The sequence below is a fragment of the Colossoma macropomum genome, unplaced genomic scaffold (genome assembly GCF_904425465.1).
Source record: "Colossoma macropomum unplaced genomic scaffold, Colossoma_macropomum, whole genome shotgun sequence".
Lineage (NCBI taxonomy): Eukaryota > Metazoa > Chordata > Actinopteri > Characiformes > Serrasalmidae > Colossoma > Colossoma macropomum.
Genome location: NW_023494795.1, coordinates 24,964,595 through 24,977,592, shown reverse-complemented (window position 1 = coordinate 24,977,592; position 12,998 = coordinate 24,964,595). Strand labels below are relative to the sequence as shown.

At 41.8% G+C, this 12,998-nt stretch overlaps 2 protein-coding genes across 3 annotated transcripts in view; one reads left to right on the top strand and one right to left on the bottom strand.

The window, feature by feature from the left end:
* The window catches only part of ino80 (INO80 complex ATPase subunit), a 51,156-nt gene extending 44,963 nt beyond the window's left edge, over positions 1-6,193 (top strand). For both annotated transcript variants that reach the window (XM_036581970.1, XM_036581972.1), the window contains exons 36-37: positions 2,877-3,095; positions 4,581-6,193. In XM_036581970.1, the coding sequence (XP_036437863.1) occupies positions 2,877-3,095; positions 4,581-4,783 (422 nt within the window). In that variant the 3' untranslated portion in view covers positions 4,784-6,193. The remainder of the gene's footprint in view (positions 1-2,876; positions 3,096-4,580) is intronic.
* A 1,011-nt stretch (positions 6,194-7,204) lies between these two features.
* On the bottom strand, positions 7,205-9,075 carry chac1 (ChaC, cation transport regulator homolog 1 (E. coli)). Its single transcript, XM_036581973.1, has 3 exons — positions 8,380-9,075; positions 8,232-8,267; positions 7,205-8,123 (listed from the first exon to the last, which is right to left on the bottom strand). Exons 1-3 carry the CDS (start codon positions 8,548-8,550, stop codon positions 7,722-7,724), a joined length of 609 nt encoding a protein of 202 aa, XP_036437866.1. The 5' UTR covers positions 8,551-9,075; the 3' UTR covers positions 7,205-7,721.
* Positions 9,076-12,998: the final 3,923 nt, after the last annotated feature.

Below are 12,998 nucleotides of genomic sequence, written 5' to 3'. Positions count from 1 at the left end.
AAATGCTGTGTGGTCCAGGAATAGGCTCAATCCCTGTCAACACTATCTGTGCAAAAGCACTTGCTCTGGAATCAAGAAATAATCATGATTTTGACTTTGCTGCAGTAACAACCTCTGTTTCTCTGGGAGGGTTTTATGCTAAATGTAGGAACATTGCTGTGAGGATTTGTCTACATTCAGCCACAAGAGCATAAGTGAGCTCAGGTACTGATGTTGAATGATTAGTTCTGGATCTCAAACTCCACTCCAACTCATCCCAAAGGTATTGGATGGAGCTCCATCAGTGTCTGCTGAGCTCCATATGCAAGAATTAATGGTCAGGCAATTAAGAGCCAAGAAAGCCTGGAAAAGCACATTTAAAATAATGAATTGCATGCAGATTGAAAAATTTGAATGGCTTGCCGCACTGGGGCTATAATTGACATTGGTAGACATTGAAGAGTTATCTTTTTGTCAAAGCAGTTCTCGCATGTGCAGTGAGGTAAATGGGGCTCTGTTGATTATTTAATGTAAAGTATATTTGCTACTGCGGTTTGTAGAGGAAATCCTGCGTTGAGTTGTATACACAGGCTTTCATCATTTCAGCTATTCTTTTCACAGACCTTGCTGAGTCTGCCCTTTCTTCAGTTTGATTTGTTTTGTCTGTCACCGTGCCTCCAGTACAAAGAATAATTGGCTAGCCGAGCAGCTGATATATTCTGTTTCACACTGCTGGAAGGGCGCTCGTGTGGGCCTTGGCTCAGCTTTTGCAAGCTGTATGTGCTGCAGCTCTTTTCTCTTTGTCTTCCTCTCAATTTTTGGAAGCGCTGCATGACTGCAATCAAATCCCACATAAACAAAATGGCTCCAACAGGGTAGCCTTTAGCATGGATTTGGCTCTTTGCCTGCCTCTTGAGTGAAGGGCAATGCTAATAAGCAGTGTTGCTGTCAAGATTTTGCAATTTAAAGCGCTGAGGGCTGCAGGATTGGAGCTCTCTGAGGAAACTTGAGCAGGAGAGTGGCTGTGAGGGAGACAGGACTTGGGGGAGGCTACCCTGTCTAGCCCTCAGTGGCTATATCCTGGCTTGCACCCAAGTGCAGAGGCTGCCTTGGCATCCAGCTTCATCCACAAACATGCATTAGAAGATGAGAAAATAAAAGTGTGAGAAAAAAAGGAAGCAGGAAAGTCTGTGTGTGAAAATATTAAGCCCTGGAAGTCAGAAAACTGACTTTCAAGGAACAGTTACAGTTTTCCAAATCCTAGTTGATTCTAAATGTAGTTGATCAGCCAAGACATGTTTGGTGTCCAGAGTTTACTTCTTTAGTGTTGCACTGGGGCTAAGAGGCTAATGTAGTTCAATAAATGGCATAATAAAAACTGTCATCACACACTGGACCAAAGAACTGACGAAAGTCAGGTTTTTGTCAGTTTTTACAAAGAACAGTTTGTCATACAGTGTAAGAAACCACAGTTAACCTACTTAACTCATTTTTGACATAGTTTGTGATATCATGTGCAATATACACTTTATAGCCAAAAATATGTGGACAATCCTAATTATTGGGTTCAGCCAAACCCATTGCAAACAGGCGTATAAAATCAAGCACACAGCAATATCCGTAGACAAACATCGGCAGTAGAACGGGTCATACTGAAGAGTTCAGTGACATCAAACATGGCACTGTCATAGGATACCACCTTTGCCACAAGTCAGTTTGTGAAATTTCTGCCCTGGTAATGGAAGCATCTAGGAGCCACAACAGCTCAGCCATGAAGCAGCAGACCACGTAAACTCACAGAGCAGGGTCGCTGAGTGCTGAAGCGAGTAGCTTGCAAAAATCCTTTGTTGCATCATTTATTACAATTCCAACTGCTTCTGGAAACATGAGCACAATAACTGTGCATCGGGAGCTTTATGAAATAGGTTTCCATGGCTGAGCAGCTGCACATAAGCCTAAGATCGCTATGTGTAATGCCAAGTGACTGCTGGAGTGGTGTAATCAACTAAACACACTAGACTGTGGACCAGACTCTGGAATGATCAAACACGCTATGCATTGTCTTTTTTCATTTTGAATAATTGAATTAATCGTAGCGTTAAAATCTTTTAAGCCCCTGTTCATTTTTCATGAGAGAAGCCATTCAATGTGAAGAAGGCTGCAGCACAGCTTGATCAGTTAAACAAGCACGACCACAGCTATAAAAAAAAAAAAAGATTTACCTTGCACTGCTGTAAAACCTTCTAAAGTCAGACAACATATCACGACTGATTCAGGACATGGACAAACATTACACATTAAAAGAAATCATGTTAAAAGAAAAAAGATTGCAAGATATAATTACTTCTGTGCATCTCAAAACAGCAGATGGTGTGATTTCAGACATTTAAGTTTCATTGACAATCATGATAGAAACTATCATAATGTCTATCAAACTATCATACTGTCAATATGTCAATGTGTGACAATATAATTATTACATAGGCAGGCTAATGTAGCGTTAGATGTCTTGTCCAAGGACACTTATTGGTGTAGCATGGTGTGCTTGCCCAGGCAGGTAATCAAACATCCCTGTCTGCCGTTTAATATTACCCACTTTACTGTACCAACCTTCGTTCTCAATTATACATTTCCATTACTTGTTAGCTGCATTATCCTTTCTAGTTCCAGTTTACAAGTAAGAATTCGACTTCACCAAATATGTCTTGGCTGAGCAGCTAAATTTGGGGAAAGTGGACAATAGTGTAAAAAAGACAGATTTGCTTTGTTTTGCTGGGTTTGGCAGGTGCACATTAGTATATTTTGGTCTCTGCAAGGTCATATCCTCCAGGCGGATAGTTGGGGTTAGGTTTGCAGCCAGATGTTCCAGCTGAACTCGTCCTCTGTTACTCCTGTAGGTGTCTCTTCTCAAGACACATCCAGTCCAGGCAGAGGAAGGTCCGGTAGGAGCCGAGGTCGGCCCAAAGGCTCCGGAGGGGCCGGGAAGTGCTCCAGCAGGAAGGGTCGAGGAAGGAAGTCGACTGCAGGCAGCGCAGCAGCCATTGCTGGGGCAATGGCAGGAGCAGCAGCCGCCTCAGCCGCTGCATACGCTGCTTACGGCTACAGTGTATCCAAAGGTGAATTTTGATTACACACACAACTCAAACCAGCAAACTTTCGACTCCATCTTACTCTGATCCAGATTAGGGATGTAAGTATGTTATGTGTTTGCTGATGAATGACCAATGCTAGCAACATACATCAAGCTGCGTTGTGTGCATCAGGGTGCAATAGGCCAATTGCAAATCCAATGCCATAATTTAAAACACAATTACCTGTATCTGTGTTGAATAATAATTTGTTTTAATATTTTATTTGTATTATTGTTATGCTCAGGAAAGTACTAAAATGGCATAGGAGCATTCCAAAACCTCAACACTCATGACAATGAATATGCACGATTATGCAAATTCTAAACGCCCCTATGTTGCCCTCTTGCTAAACCCCACCTCTTCCTGACACTACCCTGCATGCTGTCTCTACGTTTTCTGAGATGAAGCAGAGCAGAAACAAAAATAAGCTCCCACTGTATCTTTCATAATCAAAAAGATTCTGATTACATTGACTTACATTTGTAAGTGGTGTTACTCCGGCACCAGTTGCTCAATTTCCCTCTCTCAGATTTGAATCTTTATCTTCTACACTTGCCTCAGTGCAACGTCAGTGTTTATCCTTAATGCCAAGCTAATGTTAGCGTCTAGTGCTAACAAGAATGTTAAAGCAAAATTAGCATAAATTAACAGCTCTACACACAAAGTTTCCCCCTGCTCAGATTTGAGTCTTTATCCTCTAAACTTGCGTCAGTGAAGCTTCACTGAGCCGGAATGAACCGGTGCTGTGAAACTGTAGCAAGCTAAGCTATTGCAGTGGACTGCTGCCTGCTACTAGAGCAGCGCTACACACCACAGTTTATTAGATGGATGTGGAGTATATTTTAGCTAACAGCTCACTGCACAGTCCAAACATTTCAAACAAGTAAACCACGTCGGCACAGGTTCTGTAGCTGTAAGCAAGTTTTCTGTCGGCATGTTACAATCCTCTCTTTGGCGTATTTCAGTTTTTTACACCGTGATGGGTTCCAGCTCTTTTGTGACTTTTAATAGAATATTTTGAACTCTGCGTTGTGATGACACACTTGCTACAAACACAAGTCTATATAATCATAATAGGCCACAGCAGTTTGTCCATTTAAGTTAAAGTGACAGGGTGTTGCAAGCTGTTGCAGATTTCCCAGTGCAGAAGGAAAAAATGGTTAAGCGTTATGCTGTTTCCAGCTGCTGGAAGGTGAATGCATCATTGAAGCCTTCCAAATGATCTGAAACAGAGTGGCTGGTTTGTTTTCTGACATCTCTGAGGAGTTTAGCATGAACAGTTTGTACCTTACATTTCAGCCCAGGCTGCTTTTTGAACAAAGCACAATATAGGGCAGCCAATCAGAACATAGGTCATTTATATATTTTAATATTAAAGGCAGTTATAACAAACAACGTTTTTTTAGACATAAATAAAATGTAGAACATGTTCACTTTAACATGACGTTACGAGAATCTCTTCTCTTTCAGGTATTCCTGCTTCTGGTCCATTGCAGCCTGCATTGGCTCGCTCTTCCGCTACACCTGCCTTCGTCCCTGTGGGCACCTCCTCCCCGCAGGCTAAAGGCAGCACCATGGGCCCTGGCTCTCAGATGCTAGCACATGGCAGCTCCCACATCCATCACAACCCCTCCAAGAGAGGCAAAGGACCCAGTAGCCATGGGGGACGGTAGCAGTCTGAGTAGGGTTTGTGGTAGGCTAATGTGTAATTCTAGATTGGCCAGTAATTTCACTCTTGAGGCTAAACCCCCTCATGGTTTCTTATGATGTCTATCCATCGCAAAACATTTCACCAGCCCTGCTGTCACTGTGAAACCTTTCTTCATTTCCCTGTAATTTAGCAGTGAAGTGATCTTACCCCCTAAATCAAAGAGGAGCAATCTGGGAGGTCTGGAAAAAGACTGCACAAGAGAATAGTGGGAAAAGTGGAAATGCTGTTCTTCAGTTGAAATGCAAATCCCTATTTATTTCAAGAGGCTTGTGGTTGAAAGCATTTGGTTTATGAAGGGCAAAAGACTTTTGATTAACATGAGAGAAAAACAATGAATTTTTTTGGTACAAGGCAGTGAAATTGTCCAATACATGGCATTGTGCACTGAGCAAAGGGCTGCATAACAGTTTCTGGAAAAAAGGCAATTCACTTGCTTTCACAATTAGGTAAAAACACATTCTCTCCTATTGAGCCTCTCTCTCTCCTGAAAAAGGTGCAGATGTGTTTGGTGATCAAGAACAGAACAGGAATGCAACACATCTCTCCTCTATTGCACTTGTTGATCAGAGACATGTTTTGGGGACAGAGAGGCAAATATGCAGATGCAAGTTTTTTTTTCTCATTTCCTCTAATAGCTGGAAATGACTTGCAGGCTTCTAAGAACATTGTTGCAATTGTGAAACAGAGAATACAGAGCAGGGAACGGGGGAGGGGTCAAGTGTTCGCCAAGCGCACACCCTTCATCAGTAAAGACATCTTTAGTTCAACAGAACACGCAAGACTGCTTTTATAAATGACTATTTTTGTGGAAAAGTCTCATCAGCATTATTGTAGTATGAACATCAACCATTCACAATGCCAAACAGCCTTCTCTTTCTACAGTTATTTGCCGCAAATTGAATTTTGGCTTTAAATACTAATATATATTTTGACCAGGAAGGTGAAAAAGAGTTACAGGTATTTTGTAGAGGAGTGAAATGTAGAAGTGGGCACTGCTTAAAATTGTCACCACTCCACTTTATCAAGGCTGACTTCATATTCTTTAATGGATGTAAAATGTATCATAGCTTAAGTTAAAAGTTGGTAATTTATGAAGATTTGTGCTAACTGTAAATTGTATCGAAGCCATTTATTTTTAAAAGATAAATGTGTTGCAAATTCATAAGTTTTTGTGGCATCAGTGGTTTTGAGGTTTATTTTGTCTTTCAACATGATAATATTGTGCAGCGTTTGTAAATACTGCAGTGGATATTGCTCCTTTCAAAGTTATCCATATTTCCCATATTGCTTGTCTATTTTTATAGGTCACTGTGTACATACCAGAGAGAAAAAGTGGTCATTTTACTAACTTGGAGTAAATCCAAAATAAAAAAAATCCAAAATAATTTCAGATGCATTTGTCTGATTTATTCTTTTGACTTTGTGGTAAAATGCTACCACATTGACACTTTTTGTAATCAGTGTGATTCACGAAGGAAGATATTGACGATTATTGATTAAGCCAGTGGTATATTTAGCTGTAACCAGTCAGTAGACATTCCGGTCTATGTAGTGTCTACGTAGCACTCAGTGGGTTGCCCTATACAGAGCCTGGTATGACGCACGTAATAGTTAGAAATGCAGTACATGAAGAACATAAACATGCAAAATTTAATCTGTGTTGTAGTATGACCTCACCCTTTACTGTTCCATGCCATGCCTTGTTTGGTCAGGTGAGCTAGCACATTGATTCAAATCAGGGGTGTTTGATTCTGGATGCTATGTAGAATCCCCTTTGAATTCGGTTGAAATGGATCATAAAATGGGTCATGAGGGTGTCTTTGGGAGACCCCTGTAAAAACTATTGACCAGCTTTCTGGTAAGAATAATCATTAGAGGCCTGAAAAGTGGGGATGTGTATGATTATGCACACAGCCTGAAGATATATACCACTTTCTAGCTAAAAGACAAGCCACCTGACTTTATCATCTCTCTCTCCTGCTTCTTCTGACCTCAGAGCAGAGCAGACTGTAAACACAGGACTTCCAGGGTCAGTCTGTTCCCTGCTCCAGCTTGCGTAAACCTGTATGTGTATTTAGATAGTGGTCAGCTTGAGCCATGTCCAAAGTCAGTCCTGCATCTGCCAAGTGTTAGTCAGCTGTGTGGAAACAAGGAGGCAAGCCGATGTTGTGGGATGGGTTTTTGACGAACATACATGACTGCACTATGCTTGTCCTACTGCTGATTTTGATCAGCGGTGTCGGTGTCTGCATTAGGCCAAGATGTAAGCAACAGCTCTAAAAACTTGGTAAATATGTCAATGTCCTGAAGCCACCACAGTCTCACACTAACAGTAAAGAAGTACTAAACAATGAAAAAATGAGAACCACAAGGGACGGGAAGAAATGGATGTGAACCATTTTATTCAAGGACACAAGTAAACAATTGAACCTTTTACAACAAAGGTTTTTTTTTCCTTAGGCGTAAATAAAAATCAAAATGGCTTAAGAACTGAAAGTCAGCTTTTGTGCAAATCAAATGGACAAAAATAACCATATTTTGAGACAGCTGTGCAGAAACAGAACCATTCACCTTTTTGAGGTTAGAACTTACCAAGCATGCACGCATCAGACTTTTACATGTTTTGCACAACAGTGTTTGACCCATTTTGATTATTTTGCTACCACAGACAGAGCTTATATTGCAAGGACCAAAGAAACATGAGGCTAATGCACATGTCATGCTACTCAATTACAACATATTCTAGGGACAGATTAAAATACCTAGTTTCCCTTTATACAGTACAATTAATTAACCACTTGTAATATATGGGATGGAATCACTGAACACAATCACAACAACCACAGTGTCATCTTGGAGCATGTTATGACTCAGAATGGAGTTTGACCGCCTCTAGCTGTCTAAGCAAACACAGGCTGCTGAGCTGCTAGCAGAATGGGCCTAATGATAGCTAGACAGGCTGCCTCGATGGAGAACAAGTGAGGATCATCTACATCAGGGCAGCTGTGCCTCATGAAATCGGCCAGGCGGAGCAGGTACTCGATGTTGTGGCCCGTCTTCCCCTTGCACACAGCGATTTGGGCTGCGATTTCCTCTGCGCTGGCCGGCCCAAGGTAGATGGGGTTGTCAGCCGTGGCGATGTAAACCAGGGCCTGAATGGGTGACTGATCCTCACCGCGTGGGATGAATTCCACAAACTGAGTAAGGTAGCCCCCTCGTACGGACTCCCTCACGGTCAGATACTTGAGGGACTCTTCAAGCTGGGAGCCAGTCACTTCGAAAGCAACACCCCATGTGCATGCCTGTGTGAGAGATCATCATTCTTATTATTACAAGAATAATAACGGTTCAAATGATATACTCTCTTATGACATACTTTAAGCATATATGATACAATATTGAATACTTACATCATCCTCCTCAATGAGCGTCACAACTCTTCCAGGCTGTTGACATCAGAGAAAAGCAGTGTCATTATGACGACAAAGCCACGCAGTATAGTGACGTGATAACGCATAGATTTCTTTCAATCATAACACAATTAACGCTTCAACTCACCGTTTCATCGTTGCCACGATGGTAATTATCTCCATGCCAAAAGCGCCTTTTGTAGCCCCGAATGTACCCGACCTTGCTCCTCTTGTACTTGAAGTCGGGCTTCCACACCAGTGAACCGTAGCCGAAAATCCAGAGGCTGCTCTTCCCTGTTATGATGTCTTGAGGCTTCATGCTGAAGAGTGTGATGCTGTCTCCGGTGTCTGATGCTGGAGTGAATCAAGGCGGCTGGGAGGTGTAACAGAACTTAGTGTACTAACCGAACCGGTTAAACCAGCTAGCTAGCTAACTTGCTAGTATTAGCTTCCTCCGGTCTAAGAGGAGAGGTATCGGTTGGCTCGCCGCTATACCGCGAACGGCACTGGAGCCCAACTGCTTGGCAGTTGTGAGGATGGAGGTACGCGGGTGCTTTTGCTTTGCCTGGTGCATGCCGATGCTTTAGTGTGCCCGCATCTTCGCCTTAAAACGCCATTTTCGCCTCTTCGGCTCAAAGCTGGAACAGAACGGAAACGCAAACGCTTGGTGGCTAGCCCACTAGCCGGCCTCTGTACCACTCCCAAAATAAAAAAATACAGTACGGGATACCTAACTGGTTAGAAATGACTAAATTATGTATGCTAACCAGATCAATAAATATACAACTACCGCTTTCCCGTACCGCTGTTCCCGGCCGTGTGATGAAATGAAGGTCGTCCTCTTTATGCTGTAAGTATCCATGGGACTACGTCACCGCGTTCGTCTTCTACGCCAATAGTCTTTTAGAGGAGGCGGGCTTCTGTGCCTCTTATCCAATTACATTCTTATGGTGTCAAAACGCCACGGATTGCATAATCATTCGAGCGTCTTATTGGCCAAGAAGCCCACACCGAGTGCTACCCTTTTCTTCAACTCATTGGTTTAGCGACTGTCAATCATGATTCCCTCCGACGCTTATTCGTCGAGCGAGCTGCCGTTTAAAAGCTTGCATCTCATTATGGCGCCTGTGGCTGATGCAACTTGAAACAAGCGTTTCGTTCGCTTCTACCACCCAAGATACGCTGAGTACATGTTGCATCAGTCCGAGAAATCCATGCTGGAGAAATCAGGATTCTTAGAAGATTACAACATGAAACAGAGTCGTTAGAATGGGGCACATGCATGTGTTTGTCAAATAGAAATCGCTTTTGACTTTGGCCTAGTACTTAAAGTGCCACACTTCAGGGAGGATGTAAGCCGATTTAATCAAGCCAAGCAAAAACTTGCTTGAGTTAAGAAGTCAAGGCTGTCCGGTCAGGAGAACAGCACCCAGGGTTTGTCTTCTCCTGCCTGCACTGCCGTTCGCATTTATGTGATTGGTGACCACCGAAATCTGGGCCCCAAGCACAGTAATGTACCCAGGCGCCCCCTCAAAAGAAAATAAAAAAGGAAAAAAGGTGTAAAGTATTTACTATGTTGTATTTCTTTATGAGGTTGATTAGTATATATTTGAGGGTTAAACAGCTAACAATAAGGAAAATTTGCTTTGGATCATCAGTCTTGCTGTACCTTAATAAAGATTACACTTAAACTTGGTATATGTTCAAAACAATGTAATAAAAAAGAAAATTCGAAAGAGATATATAATAATAAAATTATATATATATATATAATTACTGTAATTTTCACTGAAACTGATCAACAAATGGTTTATTGGTTGGAACACTATTAGCGACCTACTTCGGTGAGCTCACCTTATCTCATGTTTTCAGTTGCATCAGAAAAGGAAGAGGTGCCACACTCTCCTCCTCAGTGACTCTGACTGTCTCTGGAACTAACAGTGTGCATTTTATGAGTTAGTACTTTCACACTAGACAAGGCAAGGACGGAGACATAGATGCATACGCATGCAGATCTGAACACAGCTGGAGCGGGGCGGAGTTTGTACAGTTCGAAATCCAGCGGAAAACAAAACATGTGGACCAGACACAGAAATATGAGCCATTAAAAGACATTTTTGCCGATGGCCATATACAGAGCCAAGCAGACAACAACAGTATTCATATAGAACAGGAAAAGAGTACAAAGTTGCACTCCTTTTCACTTTCACCATCTTGGATTTTCATGCGTTTTCTGCCTGCATGTTTATATTGGTTGATGTTCCTCCATGTCAGAATCCATTGCAGCAAAAGTTGAAACGGTTTGAACTTTTTTGACGCTTGATGAAGCATCTTTTCACTGCATACAGGCATGTTTCTATTCCTATAGAGCTGATGCAGCGTCCTAACTGGAATACATTGGGGGGACTACGTTTCTGACCCTAGTGTGAGGGCACTCTTAGCTGCTGGGTTGAGACTAACTTCGTTTGGTTATGATCACAGAAATGCTGTCTGTTTAAAAAAAATAATAAAGCTTGCTGCAGTGAATCAAATCCTGTGCCTCTTTATCTGCTTGTACTTGTTACAAATGACTGCAAATGTAGATAATCACCATGGATATGGCTAATTGCTAGATAGCTAGCCCGCTTACATTACAACATATTTACTGTTTGGCACTTTAGGCTCACCAGTTTTCTGAAAGAAATGGGTCAGAAGTTGTTTGACCATATATTGCTTTCTCATTCTCAGCTCCTGTTTCTGAAATCCTGAGTTTGGTTTCATTTTACCCAGGTCAGATTAGACATACGCTTCAGGATCAAACCATTATTTCTATAATTACAGAGCATATCAAAATTAGAAATCAAAATCAGCCTATTTCCAAGGATTTTGGATGGTCCCCACCCTGTTTAGTCATTACCATTGGTTCGATGCCCCTACTGGGAAGTGATTGTGAAACATAGTAAGATTCAGCATCAATGTGTATTGTGACATAGTCTCACTTTAAGCTCTAATGTTTGATTTAGAGTGTGATCATGACTACATTAGGTTTAGAAACCTTCTCATTGTGCTCTTCCGTGGAAATGACAGGTTTTTTCTCATGTAATTGCAGAGCCGTGTTGCTGTTAACACACTGAAAAGAAAGAAACACTCGAGTACAAGCTTGAAAATGCCTTTGAAGCCAACTTGTTGTGCCGCTGTTAGTCATGGTTGACAGTAATAAAGCCTTTTAGCATCAGCATCACTCCTGGCTTGTTTCTGGACACGCTACACAAATCTGGTGCTATTAAAGCACAACCTAATAGGCTGCATACTTTCACCAAAGGATGTAAACATAATTTTGAATACTTTTTATTGGCCTACATATTATCAGCACAGTTTTGTTATCCACTATCAGTCACTCTGTGTTTGTTTCAGTAAATAGGCCTATATATGTGTAGAATGCACCATCTCTAAACACGCATACCAATAGTCTGATAAAAGTGCCTTTTTTCCTCACAATCAAACACTCAACAGGCTATTCAGTGATCTTGTAACTTTACAAAGAACAGATTGTAGTCCATCTGTTTATCTGCATAATTTGCCTTGGTCAGGACTCCCACAAGACCACCACTGAGAAGGTGAATCATTCTCAGCACTGCAGTGACAATGACGTGGTGGTGGTGATGTGTTAGTGTGTGTGTGCTGCATAGAGTGGATCAGACACAACAGTGTCACTGCTGGACTGAGAATAGTCCACCAACCAAAAATATCCAGCCAAGAGTGTCCCATGGGCAGCATCCTGTGACCACTAATGAAGGACTACAGGATGACCAACACAAACTGTGCAGCAACAGATGAGCTTTCATCTTTGATTTTACACCTACTAGGTGGATCAACAAGGTAGGTTAAAACTCCATTTACACCTGGTCACTTCATGCATCTTAAGTATCAGGGTAATTTCTGGAAAAGGCAAGTCACATAGCAATGCAAGGGTAAACGCAACCAAGACACATCTGAAACAGATACAAATCAAATTGCTCAAAAAACTATGGGAAGGGGTCTGAGACACATTTGAACCACGTTATAGCACTCTAAACACATCCATCTCTCCAAGACACATTCAACAACCAAAACCCTCCAACTACAACTGAGACTCCTTCCCATGCAGTATGTCACTGAACACGTGATCCGTGTCTACGAAGAAGATAATCACGGAGGACGTGTGTGTTTGGGGACTGGATGAAACAAAATGTTCAGTAGCAATATGGACAGAATGTACAAAACAAACTGCAGACAAAGAGGCTGAACAGATAAACAACTGGTAAGTGGTTGTTGCATAATGGGCGTAACATCCCACACAGCATTCAGATTTCAGTCTGACTAACCAGAGATGCTTTTGACTACCAAATGTAAATGCACATGGCTAAAATCTCATCAATATACAATCCAGATACTCATCACATGAAGTGACCAGGTATAATAGACAGTAAGTGGACATATTGTTTGAAAACACTGCTGTGTCTGATCTACTCGTATTAGCACAACACACTTGTGTCAGTGCAGTGCTGAGAATGATCCACCACACGAATAGTACCTGCTCTGTGGTGGTCCTGTGGGGGTCTGGCCATTGAAGAACAGCGTAAAAGAGGGCTAACAAATTATGCAGAGAAACAGATGAACTACAGAACTACAAAGTGCACTTATATGGAAAGTGAAGCTAATAAAATGGACAAAGAATGAAGATACAAGGTAGGTGTACCTACATACAAGGTGCCATTTAAAGGAATAGTTTGGCAAAAAAAGGATTTT

Bases quoted from the DNA above. Each gene is read 5' to 3' on its own strand.
- chac1 (XM_036581973.1), bottom strand. From the start codon at position 8,550: ATGAAGCCTCAAGACATCATAACAGGGAAGAGCAGCCTCTGGATTTTC. The intron at 8,268-8,379 runs GTGAGTTGAAGC...TGATGTCAACAG, and splicing joins ATCGTGGCAACGATGAAACG to CCTGGAAGAGTTGTGACGCT. The intron at 8,124-8,231 runs GTAAGTATTCAA...TCTCTCACACAG, and splicing joins CGCTCATTGAGGAGGATGAT to GCATGCACATGGGGTGTTGC.